This window comes from Mchenga conophoros, linkage group LG6, assembly GCF_057382185.1.
Source record: "Mchenga conophoros isolate Kocher_MC1m ecotype Shallow Benthic linkage group LG6, M_conophoros_male_GT1.1, whole genome shotgun sequence".
Taxonomy (NCBI): domain Eukaryota; kingdom Metazoa; phylum Chordata; class Actinopteri; order Cichliformes; family Cichlidae; genus Mchenga; species Mchenga conophoros.
Window position 1 is genome coordinate 28,486,393 of NC_140531.1, and position 23,260 is coordinate 28,509,652.

General features: G+C 38.6%; 2 protein-coding genes across 3 annotated transcripts; both read left to right on the plus strand.

Annotated features, from left to right (window-relative positions):
• The first annotated feature begins 831 nt into the window (after positions 1 to 831).
• LOC146572835 (uncharacterized) lies at positions 832 to 6,875 on the plus strand. The gene is made up of 7 exons (XM_085278694.1): positions 832 to 889; positions 1,660 to 1,782; positions 2,037 to 2,178; positions 2,307 to 2,415; positions 3,038 to 3,128; positions 3,395 to 3,580; positions 5,121 to 6,875. The coding sequence occupies exons 1-7, from the start codon at positions 853 to 855 to the stop codon at positions 5,246 to 5,248; spliced, it is 816 nt and encodes a 271-aa protein (XP_085134820.1). The 5' UTR covers positions 832 to 852; the 3' UTR covers positions 5,249 to 6,875.
• Positions 6,876 to 7,881: 1,006 nt separating this feature from the next.
• On the plus strand, positions 7,882 to 23,019 carry LOC146572836 (phosphoribosyl pyrophosphate synthase-associated protein 1-like). 2 transcript variants are annotated; one of them, XM_085277258.1, is made up of 11 exons: positions 7,882 to 8,617; positions 10,726 to 10,778; positions 10,874 to 10,940; positions 12,239 to 12,411; positions 13,405 to 13,520; positions 13,644 to 13,699; positions 16,732 to 16,877; positions 17,734 to 17,775; positions 19,399 to 19,469; positions 19,793 to 19,939; positions 22,521 to 23,019. In XM_085277258.1, the coding sequence occupies exons 1-11, from the start codon at positions 8,454 to 8,456 to the stop codon at positions 22,677 to 22,679; spliced, it is 1,194 nt and encodes a 397-aa protein (XP_085133384.1). In that variant the 5' UTR covers positions 7,882 to 8,453; the 3' UTR covers positions 22,680 to 23,019. The 2 variants fall into 2 exon arrangements, with proteins under 2 accessions (XP_085133384.1, XP_085133386.1); XM_085277260.1 differs by lacking the exon at positions 17,734 to 17,775 and having other exon boundaries at positions 7,884 to 8,617.
• Positions 23,020 to 23,260: the final 241 nt, after the last annotated feature.

Sequence of the window (23,260 nt, forward strand, 5' to 3'; positions counted from 1 at the left end):
GCATTAGCATTAAACATTCCTATTGAAATGGATACCTCCTTTGGGTCACATTTAAATAATGACTTTGGAAACTAGGAGTTACTCTAAAATGCTAAGGATAACATAAGGACATAAAAGAAGCAGAAATAGAGACGCAGGAGCAAATCAGTATAGAGGGAAGGAACAAGTTTACCTCAAACTTGAAATTTGATTTGTGATTTTGGACCATATATAAAATTGACTTGAAATTTGATTCACTATATGTAACAAATGTTATATAAACTTCATTTGACAGTTTGTAACTGTTGATACAGTACAAACAGTTTGATGGACAATGCATTGTAATGACAGTCACTAATAGCACTACAAGCATCTTTTGAGTTATTATGACCTTGCCTTCAGCAGACATGAATTATTGCTGCCTACACTGTTTTTATTATAATTTTTTTATAATGTAAAAAAAATTGTGAGACAGTTGCACAAGCATTTTTGCATGAATTAGAATTAGTCTGTTATTAATAATAGAGGCAGCCAATACAACCTTCGGCCGGCTATGATTAATACCCCTTGTCAATATCTCACGGCTGATAAATATAATCTATTTTGAGCGCTTGGTACTCTCTGGAGCCATATGCTGTTACTACGTTCCGATAAATCAGTAGCAGAAGTCATCTATACGCGTACTTCAGCATTCGACCTGCTGTCCTCTGGCTTCATCTTGTGGTCAAACAGAGTAAGCGCAACTAAAGAAGAAGAGCGGTACCACATTGTGATTCTCTGCCAAGTTGAGTTACACGTCAGTAGGGAACCGGTACTGGTGAGTGGACGTGTACCGTGCACGTCAGGCGGTTCCCGGATGCACCAAACAGAAACATGGAACGGGTAGTGGTGGAAGTGCCGATCAACAACGGTGAGATTCATTCCACCTCCACGTCTAACGCGCCTTTCAGCCACTTAAATAACATCTCCTAAACAGCATTTGCTGCTGCTCTCGATTAGTGCAGAGATGCTCCTCCTCCTCTTACGCATTTGGTTCGGCATTAAATTTGCTGTAGCCACAGTGGCGCTATCAGTGCTTTACAGGTTGTCTCGCTTCTCTGATTAATCTGTCGTAGCTGCAGGCTACTGTCAGCTTGTACACAGTGTGAGACAGTGTAGTCACAGAGTTGCTGTCATCTGTCAAATCGCAGTTCTGCAACTGGCACACTGCCTTTGCCATTTAACCTCTCTTCTCCAATACAAAGGCCCAGTTTATTCTCCATCGTGGTTTATTATGTCTTTTCCATTAACAAGCAGTAACATGCAATTGCACAATTAAACAGGTAACAGTGAATTAAGGAAAATAATCCAAACAAATAAACAAATAGACTTTAATTCTATTTTAATCAAAACACATGCGGTTTAATATTTCGCAGGAAGTCTACGTCAGGAAGTGCAGGTTTTTTTTTTCTTTGATTTTCAAGATTACTCTAGATTTTTTAGGTGTGGTGCAAATTAAGAGAACTATAATGCCACAGAGTCAAATTCATGTTTGATTTTCAAGTAGGTCAGAGGTCAAGAGGACCTTAACTAAGCCCACTGTGTATGAAGAATATCAGATCACCAATACACCTTGCTGTATTTCAGCATGTTCTTTTCTACTATTTTGGAAAAGTTATTCTGTTCTATTTCCATCTTAAGGTTTCCCCCTCGCTTGTCCTTCCACAACCCCACGAAAGCGGCAGGTGCGGTTTTCAGCACGCCATGACATCATCCTTCTGCGAGAGGTTATTGCACAGAATCCCTTTGCCTCCAAAGAGCCAGGTTTGTCTTTTTTTTTAACCCTTTATTGACCATGGGCCCACCGGCGGGCCCATTTTACAGGTAAATTTGAAGGGCCGGTCAATAAAGGGTTAATGACTTGTGCTTGAATGCCGACAACTGCATTTTCTGCATGATAAATGTGTGTGGTGGGGGAAAAAAAAGTTGTATAAATTTATTTTCTTCAAGTTGTTAAATGTGTCGGTATTACAAACCTCCTGTATACATTAATGAATGTGTGAACTGATTGATTTCAGGACGGATTTGGGCACGCGTGGGCGAGATTATCACTGCTGCCCTCCAAGAGGAAAACTTTGAGGTGGATGCCAGGAGATGTAGGGAGAGAACCATGCTGCTGCTAGACTACTACAAGAAACAAGACTTTCCCAGCCTACGCAGGTTGGTTCAGTCAACACAATGCCAAAGCCAGGAGTAAAGAAATCTTTGCACCGTATGCATGATGTACACTACTGGCTTTACTAGCAAGTTTTAGTTTGAGCACACGTGTGTGCTTTTCCTTTACTCAGGTTTGGAACAGAGAGATTGTATGCCCAGAAGGAGGATCTGCTCCATGAAGTTTTGGAGCTGGAAGCTGAGAAGGGACTCATAGTCAGCAATGATGGCACAAAGTACCAGGTGAGTAGTATTATTATTGTGTCAGCAGAGAGAGAGGAGCATGTGTATGTGTACTACAATGCTAGTGTAAAAAATGCCTTTTTTAATAAGGCCTAAGTCATCATAAGTGATAACCGTAATCCCAACCCAACCCTGTATTTTTGAGAAAGGTGCTTTCTTCTGTGGAAGAAAATGTGATTTTTTTCCCCTTTTTTACAACATAGACCTCAGAGGGTTGCTTTAGAGGGGTAGATAAATCACTTAAGTTACAGTATTGCACTTTTTTTCTATACAGTTACAGATTTATGGAAATATGGCTGACCAGATTAATGGGAACATTAAGAATGAAAACACTTTAACATTCTCTGCAACGATCTGCCTATTTTGCTGCTCATAGTTTAGCTTATACCCAGAATTACAAGTCACAAAGGAAGGGCATCTGGCATAAAAATCTCTCAAATCAAACATCTAGGAAATAAGGAAGCAGCTAAAAATCACTACATGTAGCACAATCAAGCTCAAGTCATTTGTTGCAGCATTTTTACCCAAAGGATCATATTCACAATCATAAAGTAAGCAAAGACATTGAGTAAAATGTATGTATTCTTTGTTGTTGAACAGATCTCTCCCTTATATTTCTTAGGATGAAGAGCGGAGAAATCGAGTCGCAGAAGAACTAACTCTACCAGAACAGGACAAACCCAACATCACAATCCCGCAAACAACCACTGCAGGTGAGCAGATTCGAAACACAGGGGCAAAGGATGTGTAACCATCCACACTGGTGTCACAGATGCTGTTTAATGTCTAAATCTTAGTGTCATAACAGCTGGGAAAGACAGTTTACAGAGTGTCGTGGTTATCGCTCATTAAATCACCAGGATTTTTCAGTTAAAATTGTGATTCAAGGTAAAGACCCTTTAAAAAAAAAAGATCAAATTTTTCTATTTCTGCTATGGTAGCTATAGGAACAGTAGCCTGAATTTTCATTTAATTACAGAACAAGAAGAAGAGCGTGAGGAAATGACAGAGCTGTCAGCAGCACCCACAGCCAAGCGGCCCTGCCAGTGCTGCTGCCAGACCTACTCTGAGATTCTCAGCTTCTTGGAGAAACGCTCAGAGGCGGAGCAGCGGCTTCGAGAAGAAGAGCTCGCCTTGCGCCGTGAGGAACTGGAGATTCAGAGAAGTATGATTTTTGCCATAGTCCTTGTAATATCTGCTGGTTTTGTTATCACCTTCATACTTATAGTTATCTTAGTTGCTGTTTTCTCTATTCCCCTGTCTATGTCTTCATGTCTAGTAAGCCTTTATAGTTCAGTGTTATTTATTTATTTATTAAATTTTTGCCAGCCTCACCCTCGTTAGTTTCACATGTGCTTAATTGTTCCCACTCATTTCTTATTTCCAGTAGCCCAGGCATGAGAATACTCAGTGGGCACTTAATTAGGTACACTTTGCTAGTACTGGGTTGAATGCCCTTGTGCCTTTGGAACAGCTTTAATTATGTGCGGATTACTTTAAACAAGGAAACATTCCTCATAGATATGGGTCTGTTGAGATGAAATCATCACACAGTTGCTGCAGATTTGTCGGCTGACCCTATATGACGCAAATCTTCTGTTCACTGGGCATTGTCACTAATAAGTAGCCTGTGATATTTAAACGATACTAGATGCTACTAAGGGGAGCAACATGTGCCAAGACAACATGCCCCCACACTATTAACATTACCATCCCGAACCACTGATACAAAACAGGGTGGATCCATGCTTTCATGTTTTTTACGCCAAATTCTGGTTCTACCATCGCAGAAATCAACACTTAAATGATCAGGCAACATTTTTCCAATCTTCTTTATAGTTTTGTTGAGTTTGGTGAGTTTTGTGACCAAAACTGTAGTCTCAGATTTTGTAGCCAAAGGAGTGGCATCCAGTGTGGTCTTCTGCTTCTGTAGCCCATCTGCTTTATGGTTTGATGTGTTGTGCATTCAGAGATGCTCTTCTGCATACCTTGGTTGTAATGAGTGGTTATTTGAATTACTTGACATGTTACTTGAATTACTATTGAGTTAATGACATCAGGGACATATTTTCTCCCACCGAAAACTGCTTTCACTGGATGTTTTGTCTTTTTTGGCCATTCTCCGTAAACCCTAGAGATGGTTGTGTTGCAAAATCCCAGGGGATTTCTTGAAGTACAGAGACCATCCTGTCTGCCATGCCAGATTCAAAGCCACTTAAATCAACTTTTTTTTCCCCCAGACTGATGCTTATTCTGAACTTCAGCAGAACTGAAGCATCATGCTTAGGTTTTTATGTTATGTTTAAAATGCAAGTGTGCATGAATAATGATAATAATGTATACTTTATTGATCCCCGTGGGGAAATTACTCCTCCGCATTTGACCCATTCACTCAGTGAAGCAGTGGGCAGCCACTAAGCAGGCGCACCGGGGAGCAGTGTGTAGGGACGGTACCTTGCTCAGGGGTACATCAGGGTAGCCGTTCAGTGGATTCGAATCCCCAACCTTCCAATCATGGGGGCAACCACTCTACCTACTGAGCTATCCCTGCCAAAAAAACCAACAAAAAAATACTAGTGTCTATACTAATAAAAAGAATACCACTCAACTGAAAACAATACCCTCTAAAACTTATCTGAAAAGAATTTTATGAAGATTGTCAAGCTGCCATTGTGCTGATATCCATTTTCACTTCACGTTTTCAGGTAAGATCGCTCTGGAGAGAGAACGTCTGGGAGCTGAGAGAAAAGAGAGGGAGCGGAGATTTGAGCTTGAGAGCCAAGAGAGGCAGGTCATCTTGGACCTTTTAAAAGAGAAGGTGCTGAAAGGCTGACAAATTAAAACTTTATCACCTGCATTTTGATGCATTTCTTTTTAGTAAATTTGCAGAGGTTGGGAGTGGGAGGGGCAAAGTTATCCACTAAAAAGAGGAAGGAATGCAGTGAAAATAGAAATAAAAGATTATGAGCGTCAGATACTGGTTACCTAGACAAATGTGTGGAATTGCTTGAAAAAGTGTTCAGACATCTTATTTATGTGCACTTTCTTTTGTTTTATAGTCTTAAACTGGTAAAATTGGCTTTTCCTTATCAAAGTACACTCAATCATTTATTTTTACAGGACAAAACTGATAAAACCACCTGGCCTGTTTCCCCAGACATAGTAAAGCATAGTGCTGGTAGCATTATGAAATAGGGTCCATAAAGAACTTAAATATGAATTTAATTATGCATTTAAAATGCATTTTAGGGACTCCAATTTACTGAAAACAAAGCCAGATCCACCAGAAATATTGGAATTAAGTTCAGAAATCCAGGTGTGCGAAGGCTCTGAATATTTTTGCACATAGATTTGCATTCATTCATTAGAAATGAGCTATAAAGCACTGAAAACAGCACAAAGTTTGGAGACTAAAAGCAGCTGCAGAACTGACATACAGGTAATGACAGCATCTATAACAATCAGCCGGCACAAACTGCCCCACGCTAATTGTTATAAATGTTAAGAGACTAGGTGAGTTTTATTTCCCGTGACAGTCTGAATTAGGTTTTTATAGCACTGCAGTAGCTGAAATTAAGTAATGGAAAGGATAAATAGGCGTGGTGTGGCATCTTAGGTGTGGTGATCCACTGAGCCAGAACTGGCAGACAGGATCATTGTGTATGTTCTGTTATAAAAAGTCAATAAAGCTAGCCTTTTCCTAGAATGACACCAACAACATTATAAGCTCTTTTCAGAGAATATAAAATTGTTTGCAGTGCTAGAATGGAAAAAAAAGCAAACATAATAAATACATAATAGCCTGTATATTTAGGAAATTGGGGTTGTGGACCTAAATGTTTCTTAGCTCTGTAGCATTTACCCAGATAATTACTTTACACATGCCTTATTAAACATTTTCTATCTGAAGGCATTTTAAAAAACATACATAGAAATAAAACTATATTTTACTGAACAAATTGCTGTATTTTGACTGGTAAGCACTTTTTAATGCAAAAATTCACACTAAAACAAGCCATGAAGTCTTTCACTTTATTCTTCAGATTGTAAGAATTGTTTTTTTTTTGTGTTCTTGATAAAAATTACTTTGTAATAAAATATTAATGAATTGATTAATGAAAAGTTAGCACCCTTTTTGTAAGCAGTTGTTAAAGTTGCTAATCCCTCGTAGGGATCGGTCAGCCATAAAAGTTACAGTATAAGGTAGATATATGTTCACGATGCAGCACTTTTTAAAAAACATTTTCTGCTGATGTACACATTGGTGTTTTTTTTATGATTACTTTAGTTTACATGATAGCACTACTGTGAAATTATATAGAAAACAAACTTGACATGTTATTTTTCCTTACAGTGGGTCCCCACAATGTGTTGTATAAAATATAAGGCAGATAAACAAATTGTTTTAACCTAAAAAAGGCAATGATGTCTATTCTGCAAATAAAACAAATAGTAAAGAGTGTTCGTGTGGCAGTTTATAATCAACATTGTTTACATTTACCCCCTCTTATTCAAGCACAGTATTTTTTAGAATCAAATGTACTACATGTCATAGTGCTGTTATAAAGTGATTCATCATCATCATACATTAATCTCCTAAATATTTAAACTCATGAGGTGGAACATCTTAGGTCTTGAAAAAAGGACCTTTTTGTGTGACCTCACATGGAGCAAGCTACCTTCCCATTATATGCAAGGTTTTGTTTACTAGGAAATGTTACACAAATTTGCAGACTGTTTACAAGACTTGTTGTGTAACTACTAGTGATGAGGGTGGTCACTTTTAGGTAACATGTTTCTCTGTATTTCTCCTCATTTTCCAGAAATGAATTCTTTCCTTTGTTTTACTTATCAAAATGGAGCTCAAATGCAGACCTTGTCAGGAGGCAATAGCATACGCACACACACACACACACACACACACACACACACACACACACACACACACACACACACACACACACACACAAACTTATTCCATGGGGAAATTATCTTGTCTAAGACAGTAACTTGTCTGTACACCTGCACACATGTACTAAAATATGTGGATTAATAAAAATATCTTTTTAAAGAGGCTAAAAAAATATCGTAAAATTACATGTTTTTCAGTAGAAATGTAAAATTAACTTAAAAACTCAGTATTTTGTAAATGATTTGATGCAGAGGGCGTTTTTTGTTTCTTTCTTTTTAAACCTATTTTAATCTGCTGGTACTGCACCTTACACCGAGCGATTACTCACTCGCTCCAGCGTTGTCTCATACGATTTAAAGCAAGAATCTTTTTTTTCCCCATTGCAGTCCAGTGCAGGGACAGAGGGGTAAACCAATCCCCGCAGCTCCCACCACATTTCTTTTTTTACTCCGTTGCGCTTTAATTTTAGGTAATACGAATCCCGGTTTCTGATTGGTTAAAAATTTAATCACGCACGCCTGCTATTTCTAACTTCTTTCTGATTGGGCCTCCAGCTGTCAGTCGCGACTTTCCCACATCCAATGAGCTTGTGCACGTGGCGTTTTTTTGTTACTGCGACGGCTAAGATACAGAAAGTTTTAACGCAGCTACGTTTTAATTATCCGGGCGACGTGTTTGCAGTAGCGGGTTGTTGCTGTACCCAAGGCTGCTTTTGGCACCTTTCAGTTCCCTTAATAGTTTCGAAAAGCAGCGCGTTTGCTCTGAATGCGTCACAACGTAAGTGACCGCATGGAAACGGAGAGCTCAGCTTTCCATCTGCTGTGGACTGTGGTAGAGTGGGGGTTTCTGTGGCGGTTGGCGATTTGTGGGTGGTCGTTGATTCGCTAACGCTAGCGTTGCATCCACATTACACGTGGAGCATGTGCTCTTTGTTGGTGTAGCGTATGTACAGTGTTTTTGGTTGTAGCGTTTTAGTGTTTATTGTATTTTTATTAATTTAAGAATCGTCCGCAAGGCTGAGATCTCAAACGTGCTCGAACTAGATTCAAGTATAGTAGTCGGTTTTCAGCTAAATTGGGCACTTTAAGATAAACAAAACCAGAGCCCACAGTGAGTCCAAACCAACATGCCAGTTAGACGCTTTGGGGGTCACAGGTCTTTGGTTTCTCAGTCTCAGTCCCCAAAGCTGTCCTATGGTTACACGAAAATGAACATTGCCAGAGGTGGCTACCGTGTTTTTTCTGCCAACTCTTCCACCGCATGCACCGAGCTGGCCCAGAAGATAACAGAGTAAGTGAAATTAATAACTGTTGACTAAATGTGTTCGTGTCATTGCAACATATTTAACGATTTAATAACGATGAGTACACAGTCATGTTGATTCGTGTGTGATGTTGACATGGCCTTGCTAGCAAGCCAAGTCTCTGTCAAAACACCACGTTACAGCTGCACGCGTGTGACTTTACGTTGTTTTTAATTCAGTACGACAAAAACAATCACTATTGTGAAAACTGTGGACCAAGGCATGACAATCACACTACTCTCGCCACAAGATGTTGGTGTTACTGCTCAGCGTAGTGTGACCCAGTGTACATGGCCTACATTCGTACATTACGTAATGCATGTTCAAAACATCCTTTTAACACACTTCAACAAGTTGTATGGCAAATACTGAACCAAAGAATAAAAGCTTTAGAAACGGAGATTAAAAAAAGACTTTGCACTGAACATTTTAAGAAAATCCAATTAAGTGGATATGCATCACCTCATTGTACCTGAAGATGTGACAGTAAATCTGCAAAAGTATTGATGTTTACTTCAACTAAACTGCCTATCTTACTTTTTGATAACTGATTCCAGATGTCACTGCATGCTGTGTAACTATTTAATCAGCTTATTGGCTGTAAAACTTGAATTTATGTATGGTCCAATTTATGTACCTCAATGGTCAACATAACCAAACCTGCCACTTTTCCTAAAAATCATTTTATTTTGAAGTGCTATTACATAGTAACGAAACACTGAGGACGGCACTGTACAGTGAAGTTTTTTTTTATTAGCTAATGACAAATCTGTTTTTCTTCTGCAATGAGAGATAAACCTGTCAGTGGTAATCATTGTTACAAAGGGAGTATGCTTTTCAGATCCAGGTCTGTCTTCGAAGTAAGCATGGTATAGATTTACTACTGGGTATTACTGTGATAGGCAAAATACTTAATTGGCTGTGATTCATAGAGCATGTACACGAGGCAGTGTTTCTTTTGGTTAAAAACAAGTGGTTCTCTTACTGTAATTTGAAAGCATCCTTTATTTTTTTGTTGTTTTTGTTTTATTTGTTTTTTTGCTCCTGTAGCCTTGTTAGATAGCCAGATGGAAGTTGCACTTCCCACCCAGTAGGGAGGGGAAAGAATCAAGGTTTCTTAGTTTTCAGTGCTTGGCAAAGTTGCAGGAGATTTCTTTTTAGCCAGATTATGCTTGCGTTTTCATTTTGTGTTTTCTTGGGGAGCAAAGGTTTTAAAAAACAACAGAGAAAATAGAGAGAAAAATATTAATGAATACTGTACTGAATATTTATGCTAACGTGCACTCAGAGGCTGGGTGTGAATACGACTGGAACAAAAGCATCCTTATTTTTATTCTTCCCTGGATGTGATGAAAGGAAAACAACATGCTTGAAACCTTCCCTGGTTAGACAAATATATCTTTCTATGAACGGGAAAAAATGTCCCATATGTTCATCCCCTGTTTTGATTAGGCTACTTTATGGTACTGTCATAACAAAAAATTGAAAAAGTCTGAGATTTATGAATGCAAACAGGGTGAGGCAGCAGTGTAGAGTACAGACTGATGGGTTCTCTGCTTGCATTTTGGCTGTTGCTTTTTGACCTAAATAGCTTCTAGTTAAGATTTCTAAAAAAAAATTTTAAGAACCGCCAACTTATCAGAGCCCAAATTGAGGTGTTTACCTTTGAGACTAACGGTAAAGAAACAAAGTACAATTTTTATGATGTGATCCAGGGGGATAAAGCAAGTAAAGAAATTTTGTCTCACCAGTAAGTTCAAACTTCTAAATTTATATCAGAAAATAGAAAAGGTCAGTTATCAGTGACCAAAATTATTTGTTAATTAAATGTATTTCTTAAAATCATTTAAGAAACTGATCATTTCACCTAGATAAATGGATTTTGACACACACGATGTTGATAGCCAAAATATAAGGTTTATTTCCACACAATAATGTAATAATTTTAAACTTTAGTTCTTGAAGTTCTTCAGATGGAGAGCTATCAAACTGCTGGGCAGAAAATAGTGTCTTAGTACAAAAATAATATTTACACGCTTCAGTTAGTGCAGTACACCAAGGTATGTTTTTTTAACTCTGTTTTTTTTTCCCCCAGGCGTTTGGGGGTGGAGTTGGGCAAGTCAGTGGTTTATCAAGAGTCAGATTCAGGTGAGGCCAAGCATTTAATGTCAAATATTAATGAACTATGGTTTCTTGTTGCCACAGTAACTCATGAATACATAAAAACTGTGCTTTTTATTCAGAGACTAGAGTGGATGTGAAAGAATCCGTCCGTGGACAAGACATCTTTATCATTCAGACCATTCCCAGGTGAGACAGATGTCTTTAGCAAAAAAAAAGAAAAATGATTCATCTTTTAAAGGTAGTATTTGGTGTTCTTAAATGTCTATCATCCAGCGACACCAATATTGAGCTAGAAAAAACAAAAGGACAAACAAATGAAAAAAGCTTAGATTAGCTTGAAAAGTTAGCTGGTTTTGACCATGTCTGCATGACATTGAGTTGTTGAGATGCTTAGGCAAACCTAATAAAGTGGCCAGTGAATGTATATGTTTTACAAGAAGTGAGAGTGAACGGTTGGCTGGATTAGGTGGAACCGAAAAAGATGACTCCAAATGAGTGCAAATGTATCACTTTCTGTTGGATATGTAAATGACCAATTAACTGTAAACACATCAGCTAAGACAACTTTATGCTTTGATAAAATAATAAAGTTCTGATTAGACACAACTCTTAATCTATTTATTTAATGTTCTAAAGTACTTTATTACTGAACTCAGAGTGTTTTCAAAGTTTAATGTTATAAGCACGTGCCCTTTATGCAACACAATAACATGGCCAGCTTTTTAAAATCTAGATATGACCTCAGATAGTTACTAGGAATTCTAACAGGAGTCGAAGCATATCTATTTTTGTGCTGTGACTCAGTTAAGTTTGCCTTTTCATGTCATGTGAGGTGAGTTTTCCACCTTGTTTGTCATTCTTTTGCTATGACAAAAAGACTGGCTCTAAAAAAACAACCAGAGGTATTCAGTGTTGTCGAGTTCTAGCGCTTCTCCTATTGAGTGTGCACAGAGGCAGCAGATAAGTCACCTGCCTATCTACATGTTGTGTCTTGCCATCAAAAACAAAAAACAAAAGTAGTCAAACTGGTCTAATAATAATATAAATAACTTTCCTGACAGTCGTCATCACAGCACAGTTTTGATTTGTAGTTACTATAGATCATCTGTTAGACCTTTTCTTACGTGCGAATGTTTTTCCTGAGTCAAACTTGTCATTTACGTTAGCTGACTTTTAAAGCTGTTCTTCTCTCCGGGTTCACAGGAAAAACCTGTTTCGATGGTGCAGGTTATTTGTAAACGATGCAAATAAAATAAAAAAGTGAACCTTTGTTCAGATACAGTGGTGTTTGCACTGTCTGTGGACGTGATGTTTGCAAACAAATGTTTAATGGCAGACCGAACAGTCTCTTTCATCTCATAATTATAAAGCATCGTTCTGTATTTTTTGTCCCTAGATTCAATATTCCATACCCGTACCTTACAGTCCGTGGCACCTGATATGGTCTCTTATGTCTTTCTTTCTTTTGATGTTGTGTTGCTCAGAGATGTCAACACAGCTGTCATGGAGCTGCTTGTTATGGCTTATGCCCTAAAGACGTCCTGTGCCAAGAACATCATCGGGGTCATTCCCTACTTTCCTTACAGCAAGCAGTGCAAGATGAGGAAGAGAGGCTCCATTGTCTGCAAGCTGCTAGCATCCATGTTAGCTAAAGCTGGTATATACGCTGTTCTCAATTCCTTTGTCATCATGTTTTTTTATACCCAGTAAAAGAAAGTGCAGATTAAAGTCAACAAACAGTCAATGACACTAAAAGTAGGAGGGGAGGTACATTATAACTGTAGCTTGAATAGTTAATATTGTTTTAGTAGTGATGCTTTATCAGGACCAGGTTGAATTAGTTGTTTTTTTTTTTTTCCCAGTCTGACTCAGTTTTTACTCCTCAGCCGTAAAAGGCCTGCGGGGGATTGTCGTCATCCTGCTGGCTAGGCGGGTGGCGTGGACACCCATGTTTTTGAATGCGATAACTTGAGAACGAGGAGGAGTCTTGTCTTGCCTGCTTACTGGGCCTGAAGACAAGATTTGTTGACCTTTTAAAATGGTTGAAAATGTAAATTAAAAAAAAAAGTCAAAAGGTGAATAAACGTGATACTTTGTTGCCTGTTTCCATTCATGTTTGTTTTTTAGCACAATAACCTATAGCAGTTAGTGTTTTTGCAGGATTCATAGGATGGTCTTCTGCCAGAATGTTATTCAGTGTCTAGTTTTTCAGTATGTTCCTGGTCTTGCTCAGTCATACTGTTTATGCTTCTTCCAAAGTGCCAAATGGCAAACAAATACCTGCAAGTTGGTAGAAACAATCTTCCTGTGTGATTATAAGTCAGCCACTAGAAGTTGTGAAATCGACAAATGTTTCAAAATTTGTGCAGTATGTACAGGCTTAGGGATGTAAGAAACTGTACATGTAAATGTATTGTTTTACAAAACGTCCTACCTTTTTATTGTTAATTCCATTTGCTTATTTCAGTTGTCTTAGTTCACTGTGCTTAAAACCAATGATTTAATAATTTGCGAAGCTATCAACTTTTAAACAAATCAAAATGTTATTTTTCTGTCACCAATCTTGAAGAGCTTTAATTTCATGCTACAGGCATTTCTGAAACTATATAATCTCACACACATAAACATATGTTATGTGTTTGTACTGCAGGGCTAACTCACATCATCACTATGGATCTTCACCAGAAAGAAATCCAAGGCTTTTTTAACTTCCCTGTTGACAACCTGAGAGCTTCCCCTTTCCTCATCCAGTACATTCAAGAGGAGGTTAGGTTGCTTTATACCGTAGGCTCAACAAGATGTGCCTCCTCATCAAACATACACACAAATAGTGTTTTACTGTTATGTATAAATGGTTAGAGGTCAAGAGTGTTTTTTTTTTCTCTTCAGATCCCAAATTACAGAAATGCTGTCATTGTTGCAAAGTCCCCCTCGGCTGCTAAGAGGTAATTTGGCAAGTCTGACAATGCCGATATCTTTAAAGTTGCTATTATGAAATGCATTAGTACTGTTTCTCTTGTCTAAGGAGCTTGGAAAGCTGTTTCTCTTGACTTTTTTTGCCTTAAAGTGTTACCCTTTGTGAGCTAGAAAAAAATCAGATAAAAGCTACACACACACCTTAGTACTCAAAATGTAAAAACTGAATTAATGGTGCAGCCAGGTTTTTATAAACTGTAGGATGTTTTCAAGCACGAGGTTCTTCCTCATACTTGAGTCTTGTGCTCAAAGTCACATGGATACTAAAGTCCCTATAGGGGCCTGCCTGGTGTGTGGGTCCTTCTGTTAATATACTGTGAAAGCTAGTCCAGTAAGCAGCTTACATAACTAACCTATTGAAACCTTTTCATCCTTTTATGATCTTCTTAATGTTTCAGGTGTTCACTACATGCACTGTGCACAATTCTCTTCAGAGCAAGCACGTTCCACAGTTTTTGCCATTGTCACAGACTGAATTGTGTAGTAGCTTTATTAAATCATGACTGCTGTTAGTTGCATTCACAGAACATGACATCCTTTTTTTTTTTCTTTTTTTTTTGTTAAAGAAAAAAAAAATCACTAATCATAGGTTTACCAATCATAGCAATCATAGGTTTTGGAGCTATTAACACTGTGGGCCTGCACCATTTGATTGCTTTGCTCATGTATGAACATACTGGCATGTATGCTAATTTAAGAAAGTAATATTAAAACATATTTATTAGGGGTGCAACGATACACAAAATTCACGGTTCGGTTCGGTTCGATACTTTGGTGTCACGGTTCGATATTTTTTCGATACAAAAAAATGTTCATGCATTTTTAATTTGTCATTTATTAAAATTATAAATATATATTTTAACTCAAAAGTACAGTTTTTAAATTTAACCCTAACCCTTGTGCGTGTTTTTTATTTTGACAGCGAATGCGCACCTGCGGACCACTTATGTGCAGCCCTGGTTATTTAGCTCGTCATATTGCAGCCACAGAAATTATTTTGTCCATGAAACCATGAAGCTGCACTTTCTTTTTGCCTTATAGTCTGATTTGTCATAACTTCTCCGTTTTGTGGTAAGCTTTTCTTTGGCTGTCACTTCTTCACCCTGACCTGTCTTATTTGGCTCAGCAGAACTGAAATGCTTTTACACGCTCACTCACATAAGCTCAGCGATTCTCTGCGCGATCAACCTCTCACATGTGTAAGCTGCGGGAGATTTCACTTGTCATGTTTGCATAGTGAGCTAACGATTAATAAGACGATGTCAGAGGAATTGGTGCACAAATTATCATCACTCACAGATCAGTGCTGTCGCTCTCTATACACAGTTTGCGCGATTGCAAAGTGAAAGCAAAAAAACAAGCGCAAATTCAAACGCGATTTCAATATGTCACATATTGACAGTGGCTCACCGATGCCAATGACATAATTACCCAGCTACATTTCTGAAAGAATGCAAAAGCATTGACATATATTTTTCCTACAATAGCCCGACGGGCAGGGAAGAGATAGATTTTGGTAGCCCGACTGAAAAAAATCGCTAGCTCCAGGACGTCGGGCTAGCGATATTGCAAGCCCTATATCTGATTGAGGAATCACTCATCTTTGGAAAAGAGAGTTTATTACAGAGAAATGGCTCTTTCCAAAATAAAAGCTATACTATCCGCTTCTTCTGGGCTATATTCTCAGCAGCATAAGGAGAATCATGTGCTAACAGCTGTCTAAATGACTCTGCTAAAGTTAGTAGCATGCTTCCTTTTTTTCTGTCTGCTTCCACTTGTCTTTGCACTAGGATGATGTCGGCGTAAATGTGCAGTCATATTCGTTGTGTTCCCACTAGTGCTTTCAGGTTAATCTCGTTGAAATGACCTTAACGCCACAACACTGCAAATCTCCGTTAACGAGCTACCGCCGATCGCCCCGTGCATGGGGCTAGACGGCCAACACGTTAACGAGCTAACTGCGCTAACACACTAGTTCACACCAATGTAATTGAGCATTGCATGGCACATCCAACATACTGTTTTACTTTAGTCCATGACTCGCTTACCTTCAGGGTCATACGTCACATGAAACCCAAAATAATTCCAAACGCCAGATCTGAATGAGGTTCAATTTGCCTGTTGCAAGTAGAGCTTAACTTCTGTCTCGCTAGCTTGCCCTGCGCTCTTCCTTCTGACTATGCTGTCTGTGTTGAGCGCTCAGTGGATCTGCGCTCGACAGTGCAGCCTAGGCGGAGTAGTCGAACACAGATTCACTGAGCGCTCAACACAGACAGCATCGTCAGAAGGAAAGTTGATAAAATAAATTACAAATGTTGTATTGTTCGATACATATGCGTACCGAACCGAAAGCACTGTATCGAACGGTTCAATATCGATACGAATATCGTTGCACCCCTAATATTTATGGTTCTTCTTTGCATGCTACATATTAATTGTGCAAGACAAAGCAATCACCTACAGGCTCTGTTAGCATTACAGTTACTTGTTTAAAGACATGCATGACAGCACATTCCAGTAACCCCCATGTGCCACTGCACTTAAAATTGTTTAGCAAAGTTTATTTGCAAATGATAACATACACATAACAAAGACTTAATGTCGATGTTCATTTTGTGATCAGCTACTACACATATATGACTTGTAAGGATCTGAATGTTATAAAAATAATTCCCAACACTATAAATGCAATATACATGTTAACGATCTTGGTGCTCTAGGGTTTTTTTTATAGTAACTTTCAAGCAATGGGAATAAGAAGAACTGTGCTGAAAGTGAAAGTGTGGACAAGCTAGAGACTAAATTAAGAAACAAAAGAATGCCTAACGCTTGTATGGCCTCCTAATTGTGCTTTTGTGTTTTCAGTATACCACTTTTTCTTTGTTGGTGTAATCTCTGTCCTTTGCAAACTTCTTTCTGCTCTCTTTTCTCTGTGTATTTTTTATGTGTTGTTTTTGTCAGTTTCTTTGACATTGTGTGTCTGCATGTTTGTCTGTCCTAGAGCTCAGTCTTATGCTGAGAGGCTGCGACTTGGGCTGGCAGTGATACACGGGGAGGCCCACCACTCAGAGTCTGATATGGCTGATGGTCGACATTCTCCCCCTTTGTCTCGTGCTATCACAGGACACACTGGCCTGGAGCTACCATGTAAGATAAATGGCGCAAACCTATCTGTATCTGTTGTTGTTGCTTTTCTTTCTTTCTTTTTTTTCTTGAAGCCTTGATGGTCATTTACAGGTATTATAATTTTACTGAGAAAGGAAACTGTTTTATTACTAACTCTGTTTTTTGTTACTGTCTGTCTTTAGAAAAATTCATTTTTATTTTCATGTTGATTGTTAGAAAGCTTCCACAAGCTCCCTGTTCCTGTTTTGATTCTTTGCCAAGACACCAGCAGTGTTCTTTTAATGTTTGACTTCCTCAATTCTTACCTTCGTGTGCATAATAATCATGAGAGCTGCCCTGTAAAACAGCGCTGGCAGAGTCCTGACTGAGAGGCTCTCCCATTGCGTATTATTTATTTTGACCACTAACTCAATGGTATATTTCAGGTTTAAAACATTGTGTTTTCAAACATGACATTTTCAGTAAGAATATAACGTTTTCCCAAAAGCTTGCAGGCCAGCTCTGCCTCAGACATTGTTATAACCACCTGTGAAATATTGCAGGTGCTACCTGCCACCGTCGCTTCCTTCATTTCAGCGCCAGATTTATTTCCCTCATCTCATTCCACCCTATGTACTCTCCTTCCAGCTAAACCATCTCCCCCGCTCTCCCGCCTCAACTTGGAAATATGTCAGCAATATCTTTTTGCTGTCTCCAGCAAGGGCTGAATCTGACTCTTCTTATGTCATCTCCCCCAATTTCACTTTGCATTGATTACATAAAATGTCAGACCTTCTAAGTCTGCTCTGAGTTTTTAGAATAATTTTTTGGGAGGGGTAATTTAATTATTTGTCTAACCATGCCATAATGTTTTGTACCATCCTATCCTTTTCCACAGCAAGCAGCAGACAGGTCCCATTCCCTGGGATAGAGCTTCCAAGTATGATAATATTGCCTGAATCCACTCTTGCCTCCTATTGATTGTTTATGCTTCCCTGCATGGAGTGACAGTGAGTTGCTGAAGGCTTCCACTTCTAAGTGGTGCTGGTCACCTGTAGAACCTGAATGAGCTTTCCTCTTTTTAGGATTAAATCACTATTTTTTCCTATCACACACTGTTCTGAAAGATGAATACGGCATTTCAAATTGACGTTAATGAAACCAGTTGGTGCAGCAAAAGAAGGGTTATACCCCATACCATGTCAACATTAAATACTGTGAGTCATTTTTTGACCTACAAAGTTATTTACAGTGAATTTCACATACACTGAGTGAAATGCACTGTCTTGATATTCATCTTTGAGCCACAGTGTCTCATGAGTGATCATGGTAATTGCTGGAAGCCTTCGTTTTTGCATCATCTGTTAAAATAATATCGATTCTTATAAAATTAATAATCGTTACCCGAGTGAGAAACTCTTAAATTTCTGATATTATGAATAAAGTATTAAATTATGGGCTGAAGAAAAGCCTCTAGGCCAGGGATAGGCAACTCCAGGCCTCGAGTGACGGTGTCCTGCAGGTTTTAGATATCACCCTGGGTCAACACACGCCTGAATCAAATGATTAGTTCATTACCAGGCCTCTGGAGAACTTCATTACATGTTGAGGAGGCCATTTAGCAATTTGAATCAGCTGTATTTGACCAAGGACACATCTAAAACCTGCAGGACACCGGGACTCAAGGCCTGGAGTTGCCCACCCCTGCTCTAGGCATATTAGCATTTTAGTGTTAACTCAAAACTATTGTTCATTTATTGCTTAACGTGAAAGAAATCCTGACAAACAATAACACCACCCTTTGATAGTTATGTTTTGCACTGTGATTACATCCTCTTGTTTCAAGTTTCTGTTTTTGAGTTTTAGGTGTCAGATTCTGCGTGATTCTTTCTGTCCAAAACGTCTAAATAGTATTAAGACTTTAGTTTCATGACTTCCTTCTCAATCCAGAAATAACTATTTTAAAATGTATATTTTGCACAGTAGTCTTTGTACATCTGATTTTTGACATTATTGGGATTTCCACGTGGGAAACGCAACAAATACGACGTGTTGAGTTCTAGACCTGAATCACTTGTTGCTTGAAATCCCTTCAGGTACATTTTAATGTTATGTTTGGGTTGAGCAACTTAAATTTCCGATGACCCTTAGTGAATCTCCAAGATGAACCTTTTTATATTCTTATGGTTGTAAATAGTGTTTTGGATTACAAATAAGAATCGATTCTGGTCTGTTTTCAAAGGGAAACCCAGTTCTGCAGTCATATCTACCACTGTACCAAAAGCAGCTGTACGTCTTGGTTTGGATTTAGTTGGAAGCACAAATGTGAAAACTGTGGAATTATATATTTTGCCAAAATCTTAACAGTTTGAATGGTACTGTGGTAGCTGAAGCTTATTGGGTTAAAGCTGTCTGCATGATGTTTGCAGGTTTTAACCAAATCCCTTCTCACCAAATGTTCATTAACTTTACTTCATTCCAATAAGCTTCCTCTGATTTGGGTTAAAAGAAAAGACCCGTCTTTTTTTCCAGAGAGCAATGCTAATATTTTTGTGTCTTTTAGTGATGATGGCAAAGGAGAAGCCCCCTATCAGTGTTGTTGGCGACGTAGGAGGCCGAATTGCCATCATTGTTGTAAGAGCTCTAAGTTTTATGTGATTATCTTAAAACTACTATTTTAACTGAATAATGGCATCTCATACATCTATGTATTGGTAGGAAACAGCTTTAGTGGGGGGTTTATAAAAAAGTGCAGTGTGATCATATCTTTTCCGTGTTCAGAATCTATTGTTAATTTTCAATAAATTAACAATAAATAATCATCTTTCCAATAAAGGATTTCAAATATGGTTAGTAATGCCACTGCATAAGCTACAGGGGAAAGGCTTCTTTTTGTTTACACCAAAATGTAAATGCTGAAATTCAGTTTTTGTCTGTATGTGTGGGCATTTTCTTAGGATGATATTATAGACGATGTGGAAGACTTTGTTGCAGCAGCAGAAATTCTGAAGGAGAGGGGAGCCTACAAGATCTACGTCATGGCTACACATGGCTTGCTGTCAGCAGAGGCTCCGAGACTAATAGAAGAATCTGCTATTGATGAGGTAAAATAATGTGCACTTGGTATAATTGATTATAATTACCCGTTACTGACATTAACTTTTAGCAGTCCATGGAAACGCATCAGCATTAGAGATCTGCTGTACTCTTTCTGTAAAAGCAAAATTAATGGGTGAAAAATATCACAGCCAAACCTTTGAAGCAGTCTCATCCTAGGTATGCACTCACTGGCCACTTTATTAGGTACACACATTCATTCAACACTACTGTCTTATCAGGCAAGCACATGGCCGTGTCTCAGTGCGTTTAGGCATGTAAACTTGGTCAAGATGACCTGCTGAATTTCAAACTGGGCATCAAACAGGTGATTTAATGATTTTAAGTGATAGAATGGTTGGTGGTGCCAGATTTGCTCATCTGTTTTTCAGAAATTGCTCATCTACTGACATCTTCCTCTTCTCTGGGAGAGAATGCTTTATTGATGTCAAAGGAAAATGGCCAAACTGATTTACACCTCGGTTTCTGCTGCGTCACTGGAGCGTTAGGGTCAGAATTCAGTGTAAACATGAAAGCGTGGCTCCATTCTGCATCGTTTCAAAGCGGGTAGTGGTGATGTTTATGGTGTGGGGAATAATTGCTTGGCATACTTAGAGCTGCAAGTTAATGTTGCTTGTTACAAATGTATCTAATTATCCCAAACTGGTTTCTAGAATGTCACAGTGAGTTCATGTAGGGGTGGGCGGTATAAACTGTATACGGTAGAAACGATATAAATTTGACCAACGGCAGAGATTTTGACTATACCGCTCTACTGCGATAGCGCATGTTGATGGTGTCACCCAGCTGTGCCTGTTTTGGTCGAAAACATTGCAGCGGCTGCAAACAACATCATCTGCAAATTATGCCGGGCGACAGTAATAGCAAAGAGACGAAGCACTTTTGGAATATGGGGAAAGCCAAAAACTGCGCTTCCTCCACTTCTGTACGATTGATTCATTAGTGCTGAATTCTCGCGCAGCTGCTCTATTCCCATGTTGTTGCAGTATATTCTGCCATGCAATTGCATTTGTCCCTAACCACCAGAAACCCTCACGTGAACTTTTATCGAGTGGTAAAAAGTTTGTAGCACATTATTATTTACCAGCTAGTTTGACTTCAGTAACCTTACAAAAGTCACTGCTGTTTAGTTTTCTGTCTTTATTTATGTTGGAAGTGATAGCAGAGCTGTACGTTGTAATTTTTTCAAAAATCTCTCTGTCAGAACATGCTATATCATGTTTAGGTGGAAGCTAGCGAGCTAACTTCCTGCTAACTTCTAACTCCGTTGAATTTAATAAATTCTGTTTTCATGGATGCCTGGATGTTAAACTTAATTGTTACACCTGGTAAAGCAGCAACGCCGATCATTTTATTAAAGATGAAAGAATTTAGACAGTTTTTAACTACTCCGCAAGGCTCCTGACTACGGCAGCCGTAATGCTCCAACAATCCATCAAGCGGTGCGCCTTCATAGCTTACCAAAGTTGTACTAAAACATTTTTGACAAATTTCTGCGCGCCGTTTGCCACATAAAATCGGTTCGCGGTCAGTAAGCACAACCAGAATTCATACATAAGGCACACTGTCGATTTTTGAGAAAGTTAAAGGATTTTAAGTGTGCCTTATAGTGTGTAAAATATGTTATACAGAAGAAAAGAATATATCGCGATATATATTGTTACCGCACATGCTTCAAATTATACCGTGATATGGATTTTAGGCCATATCACCCAGCCCTAAGTTCATACTCTCAAATGGCCTCCATAGTCACGAAATCTTTATTTAATACAGCACTTTTTGGATGTGGAATGGGAGCTTCTCATCATAGATGTGCAGCTGACAAATCTGCAGCAACTGTGAGATGTCATCATATCAATATGGGCCAAAATCTTTGAGGAATGTTTCTAGAACCTTGTTAAATCTATGCGACAAAGAACTAAGGCACTTCTGAAGGAAGTAGGAATCAAATGGTAAATGGCCTGTATTTATATAGCGCTTTACTAGTCCCTAAGGACCCCAAAGCGCTTTACACATCCAGTCATCCACCCATTCACACACACATTCACACACTGGTGATGGCAAGCTACATTGTGGCCACAGCCACCCCGGGCGCACTGACAGTACTAGCAGGTTGCAGCTAATAAAGTGTGTGGTGATGTCCATCTACTATATGTCTAATGAGATGTATTCCTTCCCAAAAAGGGAAATTAACAATCATAATGTTTTGTGTATATTAAATCTTTATTTGTTCATCTTTTTATGCTTTCATGCTTGGGTGTTGTTTTGTGTTATAGCTTAAGAAAGAACAAAGCTCGAGAGTTGGGGTGAAAGAATTGCTTTTAGTCATAACAAACGTTAAAAATGAAAAATACAATTTTATTAACATGTATGTGTAAACATGCAATTACAAGATGTAATAACATTTGACACACACAAACAAAAAAATTGAAAATGCACTACTAAAGAAAGCTGCATTTATCCTTAACTTCCTGTGTTGTTAAATAATAGAAAATGTAAGATTGTGGTTCAAAAAAACCTGTGTACCTGTGTGAAATACAGCAATAAAAGGGTACATTGTGCTTTTAGGTGGTGGTGACCAACACTGTTCCCCATGAGGTCCAGAAGCTTCAGTGTCCAAAAATCAAAACCGTGGACGTCAGTATGATCCTGGCTGAGGCGATCAGACGCATCCACAATGGAGAATCCATGGCCTATCTGTTCCGCAACATTGCTATGGACGACTGAGGCAACACACACGTACATTTAGGCTACATCATTCGTAAGCACATACACTGAGGACCAATCCAGTTTGCTTTAAGCTCGGCTTTTAAGCTGTTACAGTTGGTTTTCCTGTTAATCCTTAGAGAATAACTGACTCCGTGTACTGTATGTTACATATGAAACTCAGACTTTGCTTTATTTCTCATTTTTGTTACACAGAAGAACTTTACACACTACTCAATGGTTTCACTTCGCTAATGTGTCTTTCATGCAGTCTTGACAACATAAATGTCACAAATGATGTATCACGTGGACCCTCTCATTACACTGTAGCGTTTGGCAAATAAAGCTGTTCTTCATGGGGCTTTTTTATGTTTATTTTTTATCTCTATTTATTTTTTTGATGCCATCTTGATTCAGAATGATAAATGCTAATAACTGGGTGGGGAAGTAAAGCGCTACACCACATCTGGCATTTTCATATACATTCATTTGTATTTTAGATGTGTGAAGATTTTTGTGGAACTGCCAGAAAACTACAGTAAAGCCGCTTCACACCTGAACTGAAACTCTCGGTAGCAGTTTCAGTCACTGTTCAGGCGGCT

Coding starts and splice junctions, on each gene's coding strand:
- LOC146572836 (XM_085277258.1), top strand. CDS start 8,454: ATGCCAGTTAGACGCTTTGGGGGTCACAGGTCTTTGGTTTCTCAGTCT. Junction 16,878..17,733: donor CACTGGCCTGGAGCTACCAT/GTAAGATAAATG, acceptor CCTTTTCCACAG/CAAGCAGCAGACAGGTCCCA. Junction 19,940..22,520: donor AAGAATCTGCTATTGATGAG/GTAAAATAATGT, acceptor TTGTGCTTTTAG/GTGGTGGTGACCAACACTGT.
- LOC146572835 (XM_085278694.1), top strand. CDS start 853: ATGGAACGGGTAGTGGTGGAAGTGCCGATCAACAACG. Junction 1,783..2,036: donor CTTTGCCTCCAAAGAGCCAG/GTTTGTCTTTTT, acceptor GATTGATTTCAG/GACGGATTTGGGCACGCGTG. Junction 3,581..5,120: donor GGAACTGGAGATTCAGAGAA/GTATGATTTTTG, acceptor TCACGTTTTCAG/GTAAGATCGCTCTGGAGAGA.